This window comes from Podarcis muralis, chromosome 5, assembly GCF_964188315.1.
Source record: "Podarcis muralis chromosome 5, rPodMur119.hap1.1, whole genome shotgun sequence".
In the NCBI taxonomy this organism is placed as follows: domain Eukaryota; kingdom Metazoa; phylum Chordata; class Lepidosauria; order Squamata; family Lacertidae; genus Podarcis; species Podarcis muralis.
Window position 1 is genome coordinate 25,512,868 of NC_135659.1, and position 10,338 is coordinate 25,523,205.

At 46.6% G+C, this 10,338-nt stretch overlaps 1 protein-coding gene across 6 annotated transcripts; it reads right to left on the reverse strand.

The window, feature by feature from the left end:
- Nucleotides 1-1,084: 1,084 nt before the first annotated feature.
- On the reverse strand, nucleotides 1,085-10,098 carry S1PR1 (sphingosine-1-phosphate receptor 1). Of its 6 annotated transcripts, none has more exons than XM_077928430.1 (2): nucleotides 9,922-10,098; nucleotides 1,085-4,338 (listed from the first exon to the last, which is right to left on the reverse strand). In XM_077928430.1, the coding sequence occupies exon 2, from the start codon at nucleotides 4,190-4,192 to the stop codon at nucleotides 3,053-3,055; it is 1,140 nt and encodes a 379-aa protein (XP_077784556.1). In that variant the 5' UTR covers nucleotides 4,193-4,338; nucleotides 9,922-10,098; the 3' UTR covers nucleotides 1,085-3,052. The 6 variants fall into 6 exon arrangements, with proteins under 6 accessions (XP_077784556.1, XP_028588489.2, XP_028588487.2 ...); XM_028732656.2 differs by lacking the exon at nucleotides 9,922-10,098 and adding an exon at nucleotides 9,771-9,915; XM_028732654.2 differs by lacking the exon at nucleotides 9,922-10,098 and adding an exon at nucleotides 8,734-9,502.
- Between the last annotated feature and the right edge of the window lie 240 nt (nucleotides 10,099-10,338).

The window sequence follows — 10,338 nt, forward strand, 5'->3', positions numbered from 1 at the left end:
GGCTGGCAAGGGCTGCTCTTTTGATTTCGTTCATTAGCAGCTTTCAGTGCTGATGTATTCACAAGATATCCTTCTGTCCCGTCTAATGAAGTGAAAGGTCCACGTGGCTAGAGAACAAAAATATACAGGCAACTGAGATGTTGTGATAGGGAAATGGGGACCAAAAGATTTTCCTTCAATATGTCAGGACTGGAGAGTCACCGGGATACTGAAGATTCAATTCCAAAAAGTTCTCTCTCTCCCTCTCTCTCTCTCTCTCTGTGATTTTAGTAGTCCCCTTTTTTTTTTACCTCCCAATTACTAGAATTGGAAGTGTTCATGAGAAACAGTGGGGCATCCTTTGAAATGGGTTGCTTTCCACCCTTCATTACCTCAGGCCCGCTAATGAGCAGCTCTTCGACTTGTGCATTTTTCTCGTGTTGCCTTTTCCAAGCGTGGTTGAACAAACGTTCGCATCGCGAACAGGTTGCAGAAATCTCCCTTCTCCTTCTGTGTGCAATGAGGCTGTCCCTGCAATTCCCACCCTGTCCTTTCCCAAAATCTGCCACTCAGCTTTATTTCTCCAGGCCAAACTGAAGCCATTGCTTCATCCGATGTTACGTTGGCCTGTGGGACTCTCTCTTGCTGCAGATGCAAGGGAAACAATTCACCTCACAGTCATCCCTATCCAGGTTTTAATGTCTTCAGTGTGAAGGTCTGCAGAGAGCGTTTGCCCGCTTCTTGTGCTTTAATTTGAACCACAAACACTTCCCTCCTGCTTGAGGCCAGGACACGTTGAATGACCTAGGTCTGGCACTGTCACATTTAGGTTGATCTTAATTGCTGCAAATGTATTGCTGGGGAAAGGGAGTTTAATTACTCCAATTGCTACCTGCCCTGGTTTGAATGCTGCCTTGTTGAGCCGCTGACCAGAATTTGCTGCTCTTGACAGGTCTTTTTGCATCTACGTGTTCTGTTTACCACACAAATGTTAACCTGCCTCTCCTGGGCATAGAAATAATGTGAATTGTGAAAATTGTCCAAAAGCCTGTCGTAAGAATAGGTACAGATAACAATGCGACAGAAGGAATGTTCACGGCAGAACTTGTACAAAACCCTCAGTTTATTAATATTTAGAGGTCAACGCAGCTATGTGCAAACTGTACAACCAAAGTCAGAAACAAGTTAAATTCTATTTTTGTTTTTACAAAAAGAATTGCACTAGGAATACTAGAAGGCCAGCAGTCTTATTTTTTTAAAAAACACCACCTATATATTCAACCAATATTTGTACATTAATGCATTGAATTCAACAGTCCTGCATAATTACCTCAGTAACACTCTCGGACAACAACCTTCAACCGTTGGGTCTGGGCCCACATCACTAAACACCCTACTGCCAATTTCTTTTCAATGTTTAGATTTGGAATTTTTGGCACACAAAACATGAGCTCTGTAACTCAGCTATGGCCCCTCCTACCCAAAGGAGGAAGAGAGTCACTGCGACTTTTTAACAGCTGCGTAACAAAAAGTAATTTCAGGTGGCCTGACTTTTTGCATCTGCACAACCTCCTGAAATTTCTTTTCCTACACAGCTGAAATACAGCAGCTCTGCTATCCTCCTTTGCACCCAGTCACTCTTTTTGGAGAAGATGAGGGAGGGGGAAAAACCTGAGAGAGGCACCAAATAATTTAAACCAGGGACTCAGCTACATTCGTAAAGATAAAGGACTTTATATGCGTTATAACACCGCGACACCAGGTGGCACTGTGGAGTCCCGTTTTTCGCCAATGGGATTTCCCACTATGAAGTTTACAACGCGTTTAACTAAATCGCTTCTTGATGTGTTTAGAACCAGCCCAGGTCCCATGAGATTTAAGGTGAGTCCCAAATTATTGATACAAATGGAAAACTATTACTCTTAGCACAGGACAGCTACTATCCTGGTTAGCTTCTCTACACACTGTACACATTGTACACACAGAATGTGCACCCAATTAACTCGGGTCAAATATATATTTATATGTATATATTTACACACAAACACACAGAGCCCAGCAATTGATGCTGTGGCAAATTACATTCAATTAACACAACAAATACTTTCTGTGGACATCGGCAAACTTATAAACACCTTTTAAAATTGCAAACGTTCTGGGATCTAAAAGAATCTGGGGTGGAATGCAGACCATTGGCTTCGTCCAAACTTTATCCAGCGTTCAAGGCTTCAGACGCCTCCAAGAGCCGTCGCTCGGCCTAAACTATGATAGGATTATTCCGAGAATAAGTGAGACAATAGTTTGTACGGCCCCTCATGCGCCGAGGTGCTATCGAAATTGCTAACAATAAATGCACCTTGTTATCGAGTGGCACATTTATCAAATCAATTTCATGCCAAGGTTCAAATGAGGCCCCTTCCGTTCCAGACATCCCCAGCCTAACTCAAGTGTAGTCCCATTCAATTCAGGAGAATTCAATGGCAGCATGCAGTGAGAGGCAGTGTTCTTCAAACTAACCATTGAAGCCCTCCATGTCCCAGTTCCCACCAACTTCTAATTGAAAGTCAAGTGGCGCTTTGGCCAATCTTGAAGCAAAACACTCAAATTCTCTTTAGATTTGCCCAGAAGAGAATCGACAGGCAGATTGGCTTCCCCTTGCTGCTCAGTAAGGTGGGGAGGGCTGTTATTCAAAAGAAGAAGGAAAAACCTAGTAAGCTCTTTATTTTATAGGTTCACATTTTTCTGGAGAGGAAAATAGTATTTTCCACCCCCCCCCACCCACCCTCATTCAACAGGTGTCGTTTCACCAAGGTTTCAGTCTTCGGAGTTATATAGGGCACAAACACTTCCAGCAACCCTAAGTGGCCTCGTTGCAATCCCAAACGACACACAACAAACTTCCAGGGAGGAAATGTTTTCAAGTCACACAATCTGTCCCCGCTCCTCCCCTCGCAAGTGCCACACAACTCCCCTTCAAGCCTATCCTTTCCCTCATCTTGGCGTGAGACAAGTGATCAGAACCGATCCACGCGTTGGCCTTTGGCGGGCCCACGCCTCCTCCATTCGAGAGCTCCTACGATGACGAGGTGACATTACCCGAAGACACAATAGTTTCTGGAGAGTCGCCCTCGTCTTTCTGAGGGTGGGAGGAGTTGTCGGATCTGCTTCGGCTGAACTCAATCCCCCCAATGATGGGCCTCTTAAATTTGGTCCCGGAGTCTGCGGTGGGACATTTGCAGCATGACATAATCTTGACAAAAGCTCTCCGCATCTCCTTGTTCGTTAGCGTGTAGATGATCGGGTTTGTGGCCGAGTTGAGAACCGCCAGTACTAAGAAATATTCGGCCTTGAGGAGAACTGGGCAAGTCCGGACTTTGCACCGCACGTCCAGTAAGAGGAGAATGAACAAAGGGGCCCAGCAGATAATGAACACACTTAAAACAATGATCACCGTCTTGAGCAGAGCTAGAGACTTCTCGGAGCTCCTGGTGGCTTTGGCCATGTTCTTCCGGAAAGTCAGCTGACGGCTCTTGGTCCTTACCAAGATGTAGATCCTGCAGTAAAGAACCACGATAGACAACAAGAGGCCCGTGAAGACCGAGGTGCAGAAGAGGATGTAATACTTGTGGTAGAGGGGCAACACGGTGGAACAGCTTTGTAGACGTTGGATGCAGTTCCAGCCCATAATGGGGAGACCTCCCAATATCACAGAAATGACCCAGCAGGCACTGATCAACAGGAAAGAACGGGAACTGTTGCTGCTGTTGTGAAGCTTCATCTTCAACATTGTAATGTATCTCTCAATGGCGATGGCCAGGAGGCTGAACACAGAGGCGGACAACGCCACAAACATGCTCCCTTCCCTTAGAAACCACTGGGCAGGGGTGAGGGTGTAGGTCTTGTGTCCGGACAGTAAGAGGTTGGCGACATAAGCCACCCCGGCCAGCAAGTCAGAGAGTGCCAAGTTGCCAATGAAATAGTACATAGGCCTGTGGAACTTCTTTGTTTTCCAGATGGTCAGAAGGACAAAGATGTTCTCCAGGATGATGAAGCAACAGATGATGATGAAGACCGCAGAACTTGCTTTGATCCCGGTGTCCGCGTTTTCATTTAGCTTCCCCGTGAAGTTGTAATGCTCTATGATGATCTCATAGTTGAGATAGTCGCTGACTCCACCGAAGGCCTTCACGTGGGGGTCCTTGGTGGAGTCCATGGTGCCAGCCTGAGTTGCAGTTCTCCAGACGGCCACCAAGAGGCGATGTGGAGCAGGTAGTTCAGCAGCTGCCCCGGGCTTCAAGGTCCAAACGTCTGCGGCTTCCAACGTCTAGCTCCTTCTGGGTAACCTCAGTAACCACAGTCCTTAAAAGCAGGAGACACAAGCAAAAAGACGTTAATTTAGGAGAAGTGATTTATTGTTATTATACTATTGTTGCAAGTCCAAAGTGAACAATCTGAAAACCCAAACATGAAATCCTGCAAATTTGCCCACTGGCAAGTAAAATGACGCACCCGATGGGGTATATTATTCAGATTTTATCAGTTAACTAAACCTCATCCAGCGTCAGCTGAAGTGCTAACAGCTTATATGAAACTGTTAACACCTATATCAGGACATAACACCTAGCCGAATAAAGGTGTTAGCAGTTCAACTGATGGCAGATTGGGTTTATTTAACCAATAAATAACACCTCAGTAGCACAGGGGAAGGCAATGGGTAAAAAAAGCCACACTGACATCCTCTGGTTTTGACACATGTTCATACATTCATGCTTATAGCCATGAGAAACTCTATCTCGTTTTATATAAAAGCTGCCCAGATTTCCACACCAAGAGCCAAGTCATACCGTTTGCAATCAGATCACAGCAGCAAAGTGAAAACTTCTGCCCTTTTTTTTTTAAAAAAAAGGCTCACTCTCGACATGACCGAAATCTAAAACTGCTGACTTGTCTCATAAAACCCGGGGGTAATGCATAAAACAAATTTGACTTTTGAAAGGATTAAACAGAAGGAACCGGATAATTTATCTGCTGCACACGCCTACCCAGAGGTAAGCAAGGAGGTGTGTTTAGGATTGCAGTGGAACCCACCCTAAATTAGCTTTGTAAGAGAGGTTTAAAGGAAGGCGTAATTCAGGAGTGAGGAACCTGCTCCCCTCCAGAAGCAATTGGATTCTCATCAGCCACTGGGGAAAGACTGAATTTGAGACATGTGTATTGCATGCAGACGTCTCAAGTTCAATCCCCAGGTATGCTCCAGAAATACTCATCTGAATCGCTGCAGCTGCTGGTCAGTGTAGACCAGTGTTTCCCAAACGTGGGTTTCCAGCTGTTTTGGGACTACAATTCCCACCATCTCTGACCACTGGTTCTGCTAGCTAGGGATGATGGGAGTTGTAGTCCAAAAACAGCTGGAGACCCAAGTTTGGGAAACACTGATGTGAACAATATTGGGATATGTGGACCCGTGACTCAGCTTCCCAGGTTCCAGCCCCAGTCGGCATGGCCCAAAGTCAAGGCTGATGGGAGCTGTAGTCAAGCAACATCTGGACGGCCGCCGCTTCCACATCCCTGGCATAACTTGCAAAAAAATGGGGAAGTTGCCCTCTGTCACGAACAACAACTGAAGAAAGTGTGGTGTCAGCAAAAATAAAAATCAGTAAAGCTAACAGAAAGCGAGGAAATAAAATGCAAGTCTCCCGGGACTTTCTATTTGGGAGTTGAGAAGAGATAACAGAATGGCCTTTGGCTACTGCCTTGCATGCAGTTTGGAGGTTTGTGTTCCGTGGATTCCAGTAGCCCAACTCGTATCTGTGCAGGATTTGCCATCCACAATTAAGTTAGCAGGAGAAGGAAAATAAGTGTAAAAGGAGATATGGAATTGAGGATTAACAGAGCACAGAAGGCACCCACAACGTTGTGACCACACTATTGATTGTGGTCAATTAACTTGACAGAGGAAATAAAGCTAAAACCTTCACTAAGGCTGCAATCCTGAACACACCAGTAAATCCCAGTGAAATTAATTATTATTATTATTATTATTATTATTATTATTATTATTATTATTAATTGAATTCATATTCCGTCCTATACCCAGAGGACTTAGGGCGGTTAACAGAACAAAATCAAAATATAAAACCACAAAATATATAATCAAAATATGCTTAGGAATGCACTACAAGCTTTTCATGAAAGGGAAAAGTGAAGCTCACTCTATTCATTGGATAACCTTCATTCAAGGCTGAACAATACTGACTTCTCAAAGGGTGAGTATCATAACAAAGTCCAAATCACACAAGACCTTTCCCATTGAGTTACAAGACATACCAGTTTAAGTTACACACACACACACACACACACACACACACACACACATACACAAACCCAATTTCAAATGGCATGTACCTTAAGCCTAGAATCAATGGCTGAACAGGCACAGTGTCATTTAAACGTGACGTACCGAAGTTTCAAAAGTACGAATTTGAGTCAGGCTTGGAACCCAAGCAGATCCTCACCTCCAGACCCAGAAATCATGCAGCCCTCTACCAGATTGCTATCCCTAGAAACACACCACATTCAGGAATTGAAGATAATTGGGCTCTTACATAAGCCCTGTGAACGCATGAAAGGAAGGGGGGGGGGAGGAATCAGTATTTTCTGCATCTTCTTCAAACCTCCACTTAAGTTCTAAACAGGACCTAAGTTCCCACAAGTTGCACGCGCGGTCCAGTAATGCTGCCTCCTCCAGAGTTCCTAATCGCGCAACGTGCACCGATGCGCATACAGCTAGTACTTTGCCCAGGATGGGTAAGTTGTGAAAGGCGACAGCAAGCAGAGTTGAACCGTCCCTGCTTCTCACACGTAGGACAGGCACAGGGATACCGTACGACAGAAAGAGCTCTGAAGGTCATCAGGTCCCGTGGACTCAAACAGGACCAAACCCTTTTCAGAGTCGATGAGTCCATAGGATTGAAGCCGATGGCTGAAGGGGCCCTGGCGGACTTTGGACAAGAGCTGCCGATTGACAAAAGGGTCCGAGCAAGTAAGATGCTCCCACATACAACGAAGAGGAAAATAAACCGAGGGCATCGGACGAAACGAACAGGGTGAAAATTGCTTACTGTTCCCAGACATAGCAAGGCTTTAAACTCACGTAGCTTGAGAACAAAGCTCCTGTCCCTTGGACCCTCCAGTAAATTTATGTCCTGTTCCTTTGACGTCCGCTCTCAAGTTTGCCTCCCTGCAGTCCCCCCTGGGAGGGGGTGTGGAGGAGAACACCCTCTTTTAAAAGAAACAAATAGTTGTTCTAGTACCTCGGTTGCACTAAACCATCCACTAACCACTTTCTTGTTGGAGTCTGCCATGTCTAACTCAATACCCAAGTACATCAGACAACCACAGAGCTCCCTTGGGAAAGGTTTCCACAGAAAGCCTTTCAGCAGCCGAATCTTTGGCTCCTGAAAATCACTCATTTTTTGCGCATTAAAAAAAATAAATTGCACAGATATACTTGGGGAAATCTCCGTCTTATGAACATTTCCCATTCTCGAGGCCAGCATATCAACTTCTACACCATCATCAAACTCAGCGATGCACCCATACCTCTAAAAAAACGGGATATGGTTTATGCGCTGCCAATATCTCTAGTACATCTTATTCATTCATTCCGATCCTCTCCTGTGCCTCGCTTCATAACACATGGATCCCAGGCATCGCCTCCTCAGTGGAGTCTGCCCTGCCAGCAGTGAAAACACGTGCCATCGCAGCCCGTGGAAGTTAGCCCCCGCAACTGAACTTAGCTTGTCGCCAAACAAATGGAAGTTCGTTCTCCGTTGCCTGCAATACCAGCCGCCGAGTGGCATGTGGCAAGGAGCCTTCGGGAATCAAATATACAGATCAGACCCAGAACGCTTCTCAGCAGAAGAGACCAGGACCTGCAGGACCAGACTAGAGGCAGTTTGCATGCTCAACTGCTAGGCAATAAGTATGGAGAAAGTTGAGAGAGGAGGGAACCAAGTACACAAATCACAACATCCCTGGGGGAGTTTGCTGCTTCAGATTAACACAGTTTATTCCTAACTTTCTCCAGCAATTCAGGGGGGTAGGCTGAGGTTTTCTGGCGAGATCCCAGCAAACAGATCCAGGCCACAGCCCCCTCCCCAAGCCCCGATACCCATATAATTCCACGGTGTCCCTTCCAACTCTACCATTCTATGATCCTGCGCGTGCTTTCCTAGAGCCTCACTGAACACAATGAGGTTCGCTTGCAAGGAAGCCTGCATAGGGTTGCATTTAAAAATAAAATAAATCACAGCCAATTCCACAGAACGACCCCCCCCCCCCAACAAAGCCAGTCCATTCCCCCACATTACGGAGATGCAAAGCTGGGGTTGCCGTCGAATGCACGCTGGAGAGCTCACTGACGCGAGCACTTGCAAACGCGTGTCGTTCTTACATTCACACGTGCACCCAGCCAAACCGGACCTTGCCAAGACCCAGCACCCACAGCCAGCCAGTCCCTTCTCCCAAATCTTACCTCTCTCGGGCAGGACGCGGGTCTCTCCGGAGGCGGCTGCGCTTCGCATGGCGCGCGTCCCGCCGGCCGCCTCCTTTGCAGAAGAAGAAGAAGAAAAGCCGGGCAGCTCATGGAAAAACCTTTCCCTTTTTTCCTCTTTTTCTTTTTTTGCAAAGTGGCGCCCACCCCTTCGCAGTTTCCTATTATTGTCGCGCTTCCCCGCCCTCCCCCTTACTTACGCGGCTCTCCCGCGTTAACTCTTGGCAAGCCTGGAGCGCACGGCGCGCAGACAACGCGGGGGCGCAGCGCTCGCTCTTCGCTTGCCAAGTCCCGGGCAAAACTGGCCGGCGGCTCTTGGGCGGCGGCTCTTAAACGGAGCGCAGCTGCGGAAGGGTTAACACCTGTTTCCTTCCTTCCTTCCTGCTCGCCCCCACCTCCCCCCAAAAAAGTTCGCGTCTGGCTCCGTGCGGGGACTGCGCGCGCGCGCAGCGGGAGAGGCGGATTTCACACGAGAGGGAAGTCGTCCGCGGACCGCGCGGCTGCCTCTGACCCCTGCAGCCTCAGGGTTGCCATCGTCTGGTTGCAAACTGCTCCTGTGCCTTTAACAGCCTCCGGATTTGCAAGACTGAAAAGGCTTATCTGCATATTTTGAAAAGCTTCTCTTTCTTTCTTTTCTGGAGGCTAAACTGCTGCACCAAACCAAGAGCCGGATTTTCCCTCCTGGCCAGTTGGGAAAACTCTTATGTGGATCTGCATGTGTTTCATAGAATCCTAGAATTGTAGGGGTCATGTAGTTCCACCCCCTGCAATGCAAGAATTTCAGCTAAAGCATACATGACAGATGGTCATCCAACCTCTGCTTTAAAACCTCCAAGGAAGGATAGTCCACCACTTCTTGTGGCAGTCTGTTCCACTGTCCAACACTCTGTCACTCTGAGTTACTTGTTTAAAAAAACCAACCTATAAGCTTAATAAACAAGGCAAATCTTTCTGCATCACGTTCACACCACACATTTAAAAGAATCATGGGGATTTTAGTTTATTCCTCCCAAAGCTAGATTCCTGACTGTTCCCATGATTCTTTGGGGGAAGTCATGTGCTTTAAATGGATGGTGTGAATGAGACTGCCTCCCCAGCCTCTTCCTTCCTTCCTTCCTTCCTTCCTTCCTTCCTTCCTTCCTTCCTTCCTTCCTTCCTTCCTTCCTTCCTTCCTTCCTCTTTCTCTGTCTCCTCTCTCAGTGGAACAGCTTGGAAAGGCAGAATGAAATCAGCTCACCTGCCTGAATTTGATAAATTTCAGTGTTTCTTCAAAATCCAACGATTCCTTGAGTTTCTTGAGGCCTAGAGACCTTGGTACCGCACTATTTTCATTGCTATACAATTGCATTATCTTCAGATCCCTTCATCTTCACTCATCTCCTCCTTACCTTCAGCCTCTTCTTCATCAGACTCCTTCTCACTTCTGGCAGAACTAAATTCCTCCTTTGCTGCTTGGTCTTTGGCTTCATCCAGCATCTCCAGGAAGTTGTTTAGGAAGGTGACGCAGCCTGTCGTTTCTGACTCTGCTTTGATCTTGGCGATGAGCTCAGAAATTTCAAGGCATCTCCCACTTCCTTCAAATTCCTCTCCCTCATCATCTGGACAGTCTTCTTAGATCACTTCCCAACAACCTGGTTACGTCTTGATCTGTTTTATGGGAGGTCGGCTGCACCGAGCAAATGTTATCCCAAACACTCTGGTGCCTTTTCCTCTTGCTTATCGCAAAAAAGCCCCCAAAATATTTGAAAAGCACGTTTGTTGGGCAAGAGCTCCATAATAACTTTAATTGCACAATCTGTCTTTGC